The sequence below is a fragment of the Peromyscus maniculatus genome, chromosome 1, assembly GCF_049852395.1.
Source record: "Peromyscus maniculatus bairdii isolate BWxNUB_F1_BW_parent chromosome 1, HU_Pman_BW_mat_3.1, whole genome shotgun sequence".
Taxonomy (NCBI): Eukaryota; Metazoa; Chordata; class Mammalia; order Rodentia; family Cricetidae; genus Peromyscus; species Peromyscus maniculatus.
Window position 1 is genome coordinate 51,841,977 of NC_134852.1, and position 13,790 is coordinate 51,855,766.

Below are 13,790 nucleotides of genomic sequence, written 5' to 3' on the forward strand. Positions count from 1 at the left end.
GTTTGCATCCCTGTGCCAAGAAGCTGGAGGGGGGGGGGGGTGCTATTGAGAATACCCCATACAGGGCTCCAGGGGCAGTGGGATGATTCAAGGCCATGTTCTGGATGGTGTCTGAGCTCATATCCCAGCTGGTCTTTAAGTTTTGGTGCCTTAGGCAAAGAAAGGGGAAGGAATTTCCCCAGGGGAATCTGTTTGAATCCCCACTCCGCTCCAAGTTCTGCCCTAGTCCCTGCGGACACTCAGCCCTGTGGTAGGATTGTGGGAAGGTGAGGGTACTGGTAAACGTGACTGCACAGTTGGTGTGGTCAGGCTTTATTACTGTCCAGCAGAACGTGATGGGCACGTAACAGCCCCAGGCAGCCTTCTGTCCCGATGGAGGGCGTGGGATGGGCATGCATCCAGAGCAACTGCCCACTGCTTAGTCTAACCCTTCCCACCTCAGAGGTCTGCCTGGGGTGTGGCTGCTCCAAGAGGGTGTGGGACTCCAGGGTGAGGGGCGTATGGGCTGCAGAAGTGGGCACAGCCAGGGCTGGGAATCAGTTGCGTAGATGTTTTGGTGGCCGCCCCTTAGTCTCATCTCCATCGTGCTGCTGGTAGGTGGAGGATAACTGAAGGCTGCAGTCCCTCTAATAGTAGAGTTCCTGGTCCCACCAGCCTGGAGGAGAGAGGAGGAAGGAAGCTCAGGGCTGGGTTACACAAGCAAGAACAGGTTATACGCACTAGAGATTTGATTTCGAGGGCCCCAGGCTTGAAGTCCTATGTTAAGGGTCAGGGGTCTAAGGCTTCTCAGTCCCCACTGCCAGGCCCCCAGCCTCCACACTCACTCCCTGGGCAACAGCGAACTCCAAGTTTCCGGATCTCATCATAGACGAAGATGAGGAGGCCAAAGGGCATGGGGACCAGCCACCACTGGAACCTGAAGAACGGGCAAGGGATGGCAGGATCAAGGCTGTGCCAGGTCTGTGTCCCACATCTCCCATCCCTTTGCCAGCACCTCACAGCTCCTCACCGGATGGGCATGAAGTTGAAGATATTGGGCATCCCTGGGCAGTAGCACAGGAAGCAGCCAATGCAGACCTGGAACACGATAGCTATCACCAGGATCCTGTTCCTGTTGGGGAGGAAGGACTCAGGCCCGGGACAGAGACAGACCAACTATCTGAAGTTGGAAAACAGGAGGAACTGAGGGAGGTCGTCACAGCAGTAGGAAGATGTCCTAAACCTGTGACTGTAATGGCCATCCTCGGGAGCAGGAGCTGGCCCTCTTGGCCTCAGCCCTTAGCTGAGATAAGGGAGGACCCTGATGGCAGCCACTGGCCAGCTGGTAAGGTCGTATTTCCATGGTTTGCACTCAGCTCACTACATCTGGTGCTGGCATTTGCTGGTTGGAAACTGGTAGGCTCTGGGACTGGGGACAGGAGGGCAGGGCTGGGGACAGCTGGGGACACCTGAAGAAGCCCTGCTGGAAAGCAGAGAGGCGGCGTGTCTTGCGGATGAGGACGTCAGCAATCTGGCACATCTCGATGCTGATGAAGAACACGGTGTAACAGGTGTATTGCTGGTATAGACGCTGACCAAATGTCTGTAGACCAGGAAGGGACAGAGGCAGCCTGAGCCTGGGCCAAGAGCCTCTGCCACCTCTTGGGCACTGAGATCCCTAAACTCCCTTCTCTCACATCACAGGCTGGGGCTGCAGGCCCGCAGCATCTGGAGGGACTTGGGGAGCTCTGCCTGGACTGACTGATGGACCATGGGGTTTCCCCTGAATGCCAAGGAAGGAGCCTGGGCAGGAGATTTGGAGGATCCTCAGAGAAACGTGACAGTGGCCAAGGAGGTGGCAGAGAGGGACGTGAGCAAGAGAGAATGCATGCCCACATGGGGGGAGCTGCTGTATATGCTGTTCCTTCAACGCCAGTGCGTGTGCACGTGCGTGCATGCATGCATGCATGCATGCATGCATGCGTGCGATGCTATATAGCCCTGACTGGCCTGGACCTCACAGAGATCCACCACTCATCTTAATAGTTGCCAATAGTGTAGGAATCACCTGGGCTCCAGGCAGCCAGTGCAATATCTCTTTTATCCATCCGGTAAAACAGCAGAATGACAGGCACCAGACTCCCAGAGTTTCTGATCAGAGGCCCCAGGTGGGGCCTGAGAACTTACATTTCAAGTGAGTTCTCTGGAACAGACTGGGAAGGGAGGCATGGACAGGCCACGCAGCTTGTAGGATCCATATAGTATAGTGGATCCAGGCTAGCTCCAGACTGCATTCTGTCTGTTTGTTTTAGTTTTTCGAGAGTTTCTCTGTATAGTTTTTGGTGCCTGTCCTGGATCTCGCTCTGTAGCCCAGGCTGGCCTTGAACTCACAGAGATCCACCTGGCTCTGCCTCCTGAATGCTGGGATTAAAGGCGTGCACCACGGCCGCCTGGCCTAGACTGCATTCCTAACTGTGACAGTGGCTATGGGGAACATGTTACTCTTCAAGACAAACTAAACACAGCTGGCCACAGCTGGCCTCAGCTGGCCTCAGCTGGCCACAGCTGGCCTTACTGCCCTTGAAGCCTTCAGTGAAATAGGTGCCACACACCAGAACTCTGTGTGAATGACATTACGGGGGAAATGACAGAAGAAGACCGGGTGAGCCTGAGATTAAGTGGTCTGTCTGTAGCAAGAGGGCCACCTCTGTTGGGAGCCTGGGAAGCAGAAGGTGGAGCCAAGGATGGTGAGGGAAAGTCTCCTCCCCACAGCAACTACAGAGGTGGGGTGGGGGTGGGGGTCCAAGACACTGGCTGAACTATCCCAACAAAGGTACATGGCACTGGGCAAGAGGAAGTGGGAAGGGGATGATGGCGGGCAGAGCTCACCCATTCCTGGCCGTAGCTGTCTTGGAGATCTTGTAGGTGGTGGTCCTCCCACTGTGGCCGCAGCCCCACACACAGCAGAGGGAACCAACCCTCCTGGGCCATGGCCGTGAAGTAGTCAGCAAAGCCTGCAAACGACTGAATGGCACCTGGAGAAGGCGAGACACAGGAGTGTGGGAACAGAGATGGAGACAGACACAAAAACCAAGCACATACACAGAGCAGGGACATGGGACTCACAAGAAACACGCACAGAGAAACAGAGAGAACCCCCAAAGACCAAGCACTGACCCTGAGACAGCAGGGTTAGCATTATACACTGGGACCAGAAAGGCCACCTTGAATAGATAGGGACATATAGCAACCGAGCCCCAGAGCCCCGGCCAGGAAGCCCACAGCAGGTGGGCAGTGCCTGGGGATGCCAGTCTTGGGCGACAGGGCTTACCAATCTGGAAATAGGAATAAGCAGCCAGGGGTTCGTTGACCAGCCGGTCCCGCCGGGGGTTCCGTGGACGCAGGTGCATGATGTCACTCTCGGCCTTCTCATATGCCAGGGACACAGATGGGAACTAGCCAGGAGCAGAGGGATGCAAGGTTGGGGGTAGCCTGGGCCACTGACTCCTCTCACTCGAAAGCCAACCACCTCACAGACACACCTCTAGGTAAGAACAGGAGGGAGTCCTGCAGCCGCACACAGCCACACCTGCCCGACAACCTGGGCCACTTGGCATGTCTGGGTCACATGAGTCCTAGTGTCCATCTCCATACAAATGTCTGCCTTTTGTTTTTTGTTTAAGACAGGGTCTTAAACATGTAGCTGAGGCTGGCCTCAAACTCACTATGTAGCTGAGGCTGGCCTTGAGCTCCTGTTCTTCCTACCTTCTCCCAAGTGTCCCAAGGCTGGGATTAGAGGTGTGCATCAGCACACTTGGCAGATGTCTGCCTCAGTCCCAGTAGCCTTTGACCTTGGCTGGCCCCTCTTCTCCCTCTCCCTCCCCACCACTCTTCCTCCTCCTTCTCTGGATTTCCGGTCTCTGTGCTGTGGTACTCAGTCTGTTTCCTGGTGCTGTGCCTTTCTTCTCCCTTCTTTCTCTCGCCCCCCACCCACCCTTCTCTCTAAGGGTTTGTTTGCAACCCAGGCTGACTGTGAACTCACTATGTAGCTAAAGAGAGCCTCGAACTCACGGTCCTCCTGCCTCTGCTTCCCAAATGTTAGGGTCACAGGCATGTGTTGTAACACCGACCTCTGTCTCTCTGTCTCTGTCTCTGTCTCTCTCTGTGTGTGTGTGTGTGTGTGTGTAGGGACAGTCACTGCTGGGGTGGCAGCAGAATGGACTGATCAGGTCCTAGGGAACATGGTTGCCTGAGCTCAGATCCCAGCTGGGGCCACGCCTTAGCTGAGGGACCTGGGGCAAGCAAGCCACTCAGCTTGTCTGTGATCAGCTTAGTCAGATGATCAGCAAGATGGCGAGAATCACAAGAAAGCCCGTCCTGAGGGCATTGAGGAGAACATTAAGTAAGTTAGTGTGCATTTAGCTGAATCAGCACGGGTAAGGTGTTGAGCACACCCTCCAAAAGGGGCCCATGTCTGCTGCCTTCAGGGCTGCATCACAAGGAGGTCTGTCCTCTGTGTGCTGTGGAATATCTGTCTGTTAACCACTCGTGACTAGATACCTATGCCTGTAAACAACTCCAGTTATTCTTGCTTTCTGTTTTGTTTTGTTAGCAGGGTCTCACTGTGTAGTCCAGGCTGGCCTCAAACTTGATATTCTCCTGTCCCTGCCTCTCGTGTGCTAGGATTTTAGTCAAACTGGTATGTGTTTGTCTAAGTGTCTGTAAGTCTTCTGTATCTGTGGCTCTCTCCTACCTATCTGCCAACCTCTGTGTCTATTTCTGGATGTCTGTTGATCTAAACTATTCATAATGATCTTGGTCCATCATGTCCATCCATGAGTGTATGTCCGGGGGCACAGTGGGGTGGGGGACCCAAGCATCAGACTGGAGACTCACAATGTCTGTGCAGAGCTCTATGAAGAGAATGGTGATGCACCCAAGGGGTAGGGGCACACTGACAGTGATATAGATGAGGTAGGGCGTCAGTTCTGGAATGTTCTTGGTCAGTGTATAGGCGATGGATTTCTTCAGGTTGTCAAAGATCAGTCGGCCTGTGGGGGCAAAGCAGGTACCTCAACCTCCTCCCAGCCAGCTTCCTCCTGAGCCCTCATGGCCTGCCCCATCCCTAGCAGGGCACAGACCCTGCTCCACGCCCGTCACAATGGAAGCAAAGTTGTCATCCAGCAAGATCATGTCAGCAGCATTTTTAGCAGCATCCGAGCCAGCAATACCCATGGCTACACCAATGTCGGCTTTCTTCAGGGCCGGGGAGTCATTCACACCATCCCCTGTTACAGCCACGATGGCACCCTGAGAGCAGCAGGTCAGGTGAGTAGGAGGTCAGAAAGATACCAGCCCATGGCCAGCCTAGCCCCTCACCACTCTCCTCAGCAGGGTCTCACCAGTCGCTGACAGCTCTCCACAATGACCAGCTTCTGCTGGGGACTAGTGCGAGCGAACACCATCTCAGGGTGGGTACGCAGGGCCTCCACCAGCTCAGATGGGTCCATGTCCTTCAGCTGCATGCCATTGATCACACAGGCCCGGGCGTCCCTGCAGGAGGAGAGGGTCTCACTGGGGTCTCACTATTGGGGGGCGGTGAGGAGGAACCACAGGGAGGGCTGATGAGGACGTACTTCCGATTAACCTGGTCCACGGGCATGCGGAGGCGGGCAGCAATGTCTTCCACTGTCTCACTGCCTTCTGAGATGATGCCCACACTGGCTGCGATGGCCTTGGCTGTGATGGGATGGTCACCGGTCACCATGATCACCTGTGGGAAGACCAGCACGCCCTTACCTCTTCAGACCAGTGCAGCGTCCCCCTCCTCCCTGGTAGATATCTGCTGACACAATCATCATTCGGCAAGCATGACCACCTGCTGTGCCTAGGCCAGAAGAGACAACTGTCCCTGTCCTTACACAGCTGACTTTCTAATGCCGGGAGATAGAAAGTAGGCAAGAGAAGCGAGTGAACTGTACAGCACAGTAAGAGGGGGAAATAAACTCACTGAGGGAAGCAGTGGCCTAAATGTGCACCAAGAAGACTTCACTGGGGAGGTGACATATGAGCAGAGACCTAGACGTGAAGAGTTGGCCACACAGAGATTTGTAGGAAGAACACCTTGGCAGAAGAATAGCCAGGTGCAGAGGTCCTGAGGCAAGAGCATGCCTGAGTTGTGGAGATACAGCACCGAGCGAGCCAGGAGTGAACTCCAGGTAGGCGGCTGAGTGCCTCTTCCCAGGCTATGGACTAAAGGGAGTTCCACGGCCGAGACTGAGCCAGTGAGCCCAGACACAGCTGGCCAGCAAAGGCACTCTATCCCCCAGCCACCCAGCTGGCGTGAGGGGAGCCCGAGGTCTTCTCTGCACTGAAGTGTTGCTTGAGATTAAAGCCGGAAGAGACATGAAGGAAACTAGAGGCCGGGAAAGGCAGCTTCCTAACCGCCCCGAGCTCCTGGATACACCTACACATGGAGCCTCCTTCCCCAGGACTTCTTATCATGAACCAGTACAGTTTAATTCAGGACAGTTACAGGTGGGTTTCTGTCATCTTCTGTCCTCATCCCCCAGCGGGCATACCCGGATGCCTGCCGTGCGGCATTTGAGCACAGCATCAGGGACGGTGGCCCGGGGAGGGTCAATCATGGATACGAGTCCCGCAAAGCAGAGGCCACTACTTGGAAAGTTCATGGCCTCCACATCGAAGGTATAGCCAGGTGGGTAGTCCTTCTCATTCAGGTAGAGCTGGCAGAAACCTGACCAGAAAAATGGGAATGAGGAGTCTGGGCAGATGCTGTGCTATCAGGACCAGCAGAGCCAGGCTTGTGGAATAACGGGCCCCTTGCACCAGCTGTGGGTGCTAGATCCTGAGCCCATCCTCACCACCCTATGAGGTGCACCCCCACCCTGCATTTGAGGAGACTGAGGTCCAGAGCCAGGCACGGCCTGCAATCCCAGCACTTGGGAGGTAAAGGTAGGAGGATCCAGAGTTCCAGGACAATCTGAGCTACATTAGGTTGTTGAAAGGAAGGAAAGAAGGGAGGGAGGGAGGGAGGGAGGGAGGGAGGGAGGGAGGGAGGGAGGGAAGGAATAAAGGCAGGCTGAGAGAGGAAACATTTCTTTCAATGTTAAGTGAAAGGCAGAACTGGACCACGGGTCTGTGCCTTCCAGGACCCCCAGGGGTTAGGGAGGTTGAAAGGGGAAGACAAAAGTTGGGAGGATCACAGGTAAAGTCAAAGGAGGGACATGGAGGCAGAGGCAGGCCAGCCTGGGCTACAGAGGGAGTTCTGGACAGCCAGGATGAATAGTAAGGCTGGTGCAGAGAACAGGACAAGGGTCCTGGGAAGGTCCAGCATGGAGATAAGGACAAGGAAAGATCAGAAAGTCAAGAGGACACAGGACCATATAGATGGAGCAAGGGCTGGAAAAAGGCGGTGCAGGCAAAGTAAGTACAGGGGTAGTCAGGGTGAAGACCTAAGAGTGTCAGTTATGGGGTCAGGAACTACACAGTGAAAGGAAATCAAGGGTGACGCGGGGGCAGACCAGCCCCTGGGCCAGCGGTGGGAGAAGTTAGGGCCAGCAGCCATAGAGCCTTCTTGCCTAGCATGCACAAAGCTACAAGGCCGTTGGCTCCATCCGCAGGGCCACACGAAAAAAACCAAAAGGTCAGGTCTGGGCCAGGCAGTTTGGAGGGGTCTGTGCCCATCCCTCTTCACACACTGTTCCTCCCAGGGCGTCTCTCACCAAGGACGCGTTCGCCCAGGCCTCCCAGGCTGAGGTAGGCAGTCTGGAAGGCCTCACGCCATTGCTCATCCAGGGGAAGCTCCTGGCCTTTGATGAGGATGGAGCTGCAGCGTTCCAGTACGCGCTCGGGGGCGCCCTTCATCACCAGCAAGTGCCGGGAGTCCCGCGGATCCTCGAGCGTGTGGATGGATAGCTGTGGGCGGAGGGAGGGACGGAGCTGCAGGACTAAGACTTGGAGGGGTGGGGTCGACGGGTGTGGCCATGGTTACGGGGCGTGGTCACACGAGGAGGGGTCCTAAGAGTGCAGGGTCCTGCCTGAAGCAGAGAAGCCCCTCTGCCGGCGGTGCTGTGGGCGAGGTTTGGTTGAGCAGGGTCTAGTGTGTGGGCGTGGTCTATCTGAATGTGGGCGGGATCGTGAGCTGGATTGACATGAAATTGAACCTCGTCTGGAAGAGTAAGAGGCCCGCCCCCACTGTGGCTTGGCCTGTTGTGGATCAAGCCCAATGTGCAGCGCACCTGGAACTTGTTGGTGGAGTTGAAGGGGATCTCGCAAACTTTGGGGAAGCGGTCCCGGTAGCCCATGGCGTTGCCCAGCGTCAGCTCCGAGAATTTGAGCAGTGCAGTCTCAGACGCGTCTCCGATCACGATGCGCTGAGAACAGGGTCCAGTGTGAGGGTCGGAGCCCGCGTCACCAGGCTCCAGACATGACTCTCTGGAATCCCCCGGTCTCTCACCTTGGGCACCGGCACTGCGTCCTGGCCAGACTTGAAGGCGGCGCGGTTGCACAGGGTGAGCACGCGGCACAGCGCCCGCCACGTCTCCGAGGACTGGTCGAATGTCTGCCCTGGAGACCAGACGTCAGGGCTGGGACCTCAAGAGAGTCGACCTCCCAAACCAGAGCAGAGCCCCTCCCACTGCACTACCAGGCATGGATAGTACCCCACTTCCTCTTGTATCCCAAGGCAGAGCTCTCTCCAAACACCGTATGGAGCCTCCAGGAGTCCAGATTCCCTTCACAGACCTGCTAAACTCCCACACAGGACCCTGGACCTGCCACTTCTCATAAATGCAAAGACTGTCCTAGGCACCCCATCAGACCACCAACTACATCCGGTTCTGGCGCCTTCCCCTCCCACCCCCACACCTGACTGGTCTTCCGTGGTGTCCGCTGTGTGGATGTGGTTGTCAAACCATAGATGGGACACGGTCATGCGGTTCTGAGTGAGAGTTCCAGTTTTGTCTGAGCAGATGACTGATGTGGAGCCCAGGGTTTCCACTGCTTCGAGGTTTTTGACCACACAGTTTTTACTGGCCAGACGCTTTGCTGTCAATGACAGGCAGACCTGCAGACAGATGGGGTCACAGGCATGGCCCGGCCCTGCCACCAGCCCTATGTCCCCTCCCTGTACTCCAGCTGCTATACTTGGAGTGCAGGATTCCTGGAGCCAAAAAGCAAACCGGATTTGTTCTTGCCTCCAGGCTGTTTGCAGCCCATGCCATGCCCAGTGTCTCCAGATACTCCCACTGAGCTCTCTCCCAGCTCATATCAACACAATGGAAGTGAGAAAATGACTTCTGAGCCTCCCTTCTCTAGGTGGGTCTTGGGCTGGGGCTGACTTCCTACGGGACCTCATCTTCCTTAGTCCAGAACCCGCTTGTTCATCTCTGAACCCTGGTGTGTGCTGTGGGCCCAGCCCAGAGCAACCTGGTAAATATTTACTAAATGGATGGATGATGTTGGGTGGGGAGGGGAATAAATAGATGGACAGGTGGAAGTCTGGTGGGATGATCAGACAAGCAGCTCTGTTCCCTGCACCTCCTTCTGTCTCCCCTACTCACTGTGACAGTAGCCAGCAGCCCCTCAGGCACATAGGCTACCACAATGGCCATAAAGAAGACCATGGCCCGAAGGAAGGTGTAGCCGATACACATGGCCACCACAAAGAATGTGGCACCGAAGAGGATGGCCAGGCCCGCAATGATGTCCACAAAATGTTCAATCTCGATTGCAATAGGAGTCTTCTCATTTTCCACACCCGAGGCCAGCGATGCTATGCGCCCAATGATGGTCCGGTCACCGGTGCTCACCACCAGGCCCTGCGCTGTGCCTGTCATGGAGAGGAGAGCTCAGGGTGGGGTGGGCAGCATCAGGGGAGTGCTCTGTGGTGGGAAGGCATGTGGCATGCATCAGAGAAAACAGAAAGGGGCTGCTATGGGAAGTGTGGAGGCTGTGTGGCTTCAGGGCAGGGTAGCAATGCTTCACAGACCCTCCAGACACATGGTGGAGAAGAAGGCGATGTTGCGGGTCTCCAGGGGACTCTCATGTGTGCAGTCAGGTGAGCGGGTCTGTGGCTCAGACTCTCCGGTGAGTGAGGAATTGTCCACCTTGCAGCCCTGGGCTGACAGAATTCGGATGTCTGCTGGGACACGGTCCCCGCCTTTCATCTCCACCAGATCGCCCACCACAAGCTGATCTGCATTGATCTGGAACTTGTCCCCATCTCGGATTACAGTGGCTTGCTGTGGGACAGGGATGACAATAGAAGTTGCTTACTGTCATGGAGTCATGGGAGGTGATAACTGGGAAGAGCTGAAGGCTAGCACAAGAGATGGAAGCCATAAATAAGGACAGATTAGGGCTGGCGGGTGGGTCCCCTGGAGATGGCAGGACATGGCCTGGGGTGGTTTGGAGACTCTGGGAGTCTGAAGAGAGAGGTAGCAGGCTGGAGGAGCTACCTGGGGTACGAGATTCTTGAAGCTGGCGATGATATTTGTGCTCTTGAACTCTTGGTAGTAGCCAAAACAGCCAGTAACTACAACCACAGCAATGAGTGCCAGCGCCAGGTACAGCTGCAGAGTGAGACGCACAAAGGTTTTATACATAGGAGTTAGAAGCCACCTCTTCGAGGCCACTGTCCCTCTCCAGAGTCCCCTGGTGTTCCTGGGAATTTCTTCACTCTACCAAGAAGCCTCATGTGCTTTTCCTGCAATCCAAGCCGGGTCCCTGTGGTCTATAAATGCCAATCCACTTGCCTTATATCTCCAGTGTCTGTCCACGCTCCTAATCCCACAGCCCCTGGCTCCTGATCTCCCATGTCGCCATATGGTTCCATGTTTCTTGGTCTACTCCTGCCTCCCCTAAGGCCTGCATCCGACATGTCTCCTCGTGTTTCTGTCCCATATTGTTTTTCCTAATCCATATGCCACCCTGGGCCCCTGTGCCCACCGGTCCCTATGTCATCTGGTCTCCATCCCTGTGTCAGTGCCGCAGACCTACGCCATGATTGGTCTGCGTGTCCCAAATGCCAAGTCTGTGTACCTCTGAGTACCAATCCCACGTCACTTGACCTATGATTTTTCAAGCCCGTGTCCAGTGTCACAAATGTCACCTCATGTCCTCTGTCTGACCCTGACACGTATCCAATGTCCTCTCTACATCTCCATTTCCTCTACCCTCTGTGTCTCTGTGTGCTGTGTCTGGTGCTAAGTGTCCCTTATGTCTCAGTCCAAGTCCTTGTGTCCCCTGCCCCATGTCCTTGACCTGTCCTGTGTTCTCATTTCCTCTTATCTTAGATTTTGCAGTTCCATTTCCCACCTGTGTTCCCCCATCCAAGAGTCCCTCGTGACCTATGTCCTCAGGTCTGTCCCATAGCCCAGTGTCCTCCGTTCTCCGTCCCTGTCTCAGACCTGCATCTTAATGTTTCCGTATTCTCGTTCTACATCCATCTGTTGGGAGTCCTGGGCTCAGTGTAACTGTTCCCCAGGCCTGCCCCAAAGCATCCTGCACTCACGTTGTCATCTGTGGTCAGGTCACCCTCGCTGGCCTGGATGGCAAAGGCAATGAGGCAGATTGCAGCAGCCACCCACATGAGGCACTGCAGACCGCCTGCCAGCTGCCGGGCGAACTTCACGTACTCAGGAGTACCGCGAGGAGGCCGCAGCGCGTTGGGCCCATCCCTCAGCAGCAGCTCAGCTGCCAGACTCGAAGTCAGGCCCTGGGGACAGGCAGGTGCGGTCATGGCAGAGGCCGCAGGGTCTTACCTCCCCCCCTTTTCTCTCTCCTCCTCTCTTGTCCCCTCCTCTTTTCTTTCTCCTCTTTCCCCATTTCCTTTCTCCCTCCATCGTTCTCTTCTCTCCCCTCTCTCTTTAGTCTCTAACTCCTCTCTTCCTCTCCATCTCTCCCTCCCTCTCCCCCTTTCCTCTGTTTCTCTAGGTCTTTCTTCACCTCTTCTCCATGTCTCTCTTCCTCTCTCTCTGTATCTCTCCCTTTCTCTTCATCTATCCACCTCCCAGTACACACATGTGCGTACGCACGCACGCACGCACGCACACACACACACACACACACACACACACACACGCACACGCACACGCGCACACTCACACACACACTGCTCTCTGGTGCTTCTCTCTCCCTGTCTTCCCCTCACTATGCTCCTTCCACTCCTAGCTCACCTTGGTAGCACTGGTCCGATACTTCTGCTCCAGCTCAGACACTGACAGCTGGTGGTCGTTCTGGGGGATGGAAGAGGACCCTCACTGTCTGGCTCTCGCAGCCCCGCCCTTCCCACTGACGGGCTCCCAGCCCCCACCTCAATTCTGCCCAGGCTCCAGATCCCATGCTCACAATCTCCATCTCCTTCTTCATGTTCTCCAGCTTCTCCTTCTTCTTGCCTCCCCCACCGCCCTTCTTCTTGCTCATCTTGGCGGCCATGTCCCCACCGGGGCCAGACCCCAGTTCCACTGAGTACAGTTCGTAATTCTCCTGAGGATGGGATGGAGCAAAGGAGACATCAGGTGCCACGGGACTTCTAATGCATGCCTGCCCCCCCCCCACCCACACACACAGCCCCAAACATCCCCAGGTGCCACTCACTGCCTTCCCCATGGTGCTGGTGTTCTGCCCTCTTTGGTCTGTAGAGCTCAGTTAGGGTCTGGACCAGGCTTGATATACCCAGGGAGGGGTGGGGGTGGAGCAGAACCAGCTGATTACAGCTGATTATGAGGCTCCTTGGGGTAACCTTCAGGCTTGGACAACTCAGACATTTTCTATTGGGCTGACCCAACCTGCCCAAACCCTGTTGCCACCTGTCACTCAGATCAGGAACCCCTGGGCTGTAACAGCCATAAATCAACCAGGAGAGGAGCATACACGGGTTACTCATTTCATGCCAGCAATGTGTTGGGGGCTTTCACATATTCATTCATTTAATCTTCCAGAAACCCTTGGAGGTGAGGAATACCCACTACAGGTAGGGAAACTGAGGCATAGCGAAGTCAAGTCACTTGTTCAACCCTAGTCTAGGACATGGTCCAGTCGGGACCAGGCAGATCACCTGCACAGTATCCTCTTGTGAGCCCTAAAGCGTGTGCACAGTCACCTGTGAGATCAAATCTATCGTTCCCACTGTGCAGAGGCAGGAAACAGAGGCTTGGGGGAGTTAAACGGGGTCCCAGCTGCACGCTAAACCTCTAGCTGCCGCCCACAGCTCCCAGCCATTCCCCTGTCCCCACGCCAGTCTGCTCAGAGAAACAAAGGTGCACGTTGGGAAAGGCTGTATCTAATGGCCCTTGTCCGAGCTGGGTGCCAGGTGTCAGGAAGTCAGAGAGACCCCTGCACGTTCCCCAGGCAGGGATCCCTGGAGCAGCAGGGAGAGGCTAGGCTGGGGAAACGGTAGGACCTTTGGTGTGATTTTTGCACAGGCCTCCCACAGTGAGCATGTCTCCAAGGACATGTGTAGGTGTAGCTGATAAGATAATTGCCTTGGCAATGTCCTCCTTGGAAGCAGGTCACCTGGGGAAGTAAGAGGTGGGCAACCTGAGCTCCCCAACGCCCAGCTGGCTGAAGATGCCCACCCTACTCCAGGAGCCCCGAGAGGAGACAGGCACACTGACAGCACAGCAGTGAACTCCCCGGAACACCGATGAACCTCATCTGAGCCAAGCATGCCGAAGTCTGTGCCGTTCCTCGACTCACAAGCTTTTCCCTCCTCACCCCTAATATTTCCTGTGAGATCTACCCCGATGAGCCTCCCTGTCTCAGTTCCTGCGCTGGATCCCTCAATA

The 13,790-nt window shown here is 55.6% G+C and overlaps 1 protein-coding gene across 1 annotated transcript; it reads right to left on the bottom strand.

The window, feature by feature from the left end:
• Nucleotides 1–298: 298 nt before the first annotated feature.
• Atp4a (ATPase H+/K+ transporting subunit alpha) lies at nucleotides 299–12,628 on the bottom strand. The gene is made up of 22 exons (XM_006982060.4): nucleotides 12,601–12,628; nucleotides 12,352–12,489; nucleotides 12,180–12,239; nucleotides 11,516–11,719; nucleotides 10,461–10,574; nucleotides 9,992–10,244; nucleotides 9,564–9,832; nucleotides 8,869–9,067; nucleotides 8,459–8,568; nucleotides 8,241–8,375; nucleotides 7,725–7,917; nucleotides 6,561–6,736; nucleotides 5,616–5,752; nucleotides 5,382–5,532; nucleotides 5,121–5,289; nucleotides 4,876–5,030; nucleotides 3,311–3,434; nucleotides 2,869–3,014; nucleotides 1,449–1,582; nucleotides 1,010–1,111; nucleotides 825–916; nucleotides 299–655 (listed from the first exon to the last, which is right to left on the bottom strand). Exons 1-22 carry the CDS (start codon nucleotides 12,610–12,612, stop codon nucleotides 627–629), a joined length of 3,102 nt encoding a protein of 1,033 aa, XP_006982122.1. The 5' UTR covers nucleotides 12,613–12,628; the 3' UTR covers nucleotides 299–626.
• Between the last annotated feature and the right edge of the window lie 1,162 nt (nucleotides 12,629–13,790).

Excerpts from the sequence above, each read along its gene's own strand:
- Atp4a (XM_006982060.4), bottom strand. Across the intron at positions 10,245-10,460 it reads TCAAGAATCTCGTACCCCAG|CAAGCCACTGTAATCCGAGA; the intron begins GTAGCTCCTCCA and ends CCTGTCCCACAG. Across the intron at positions 6,737-7,724 it reads CCTGGGCGAACGCGTCCTTG|GTTTCTGCCAGCTCTACCTG; the intron begins GTGAGAGACGCC and ends TTTTCTGGTCAG.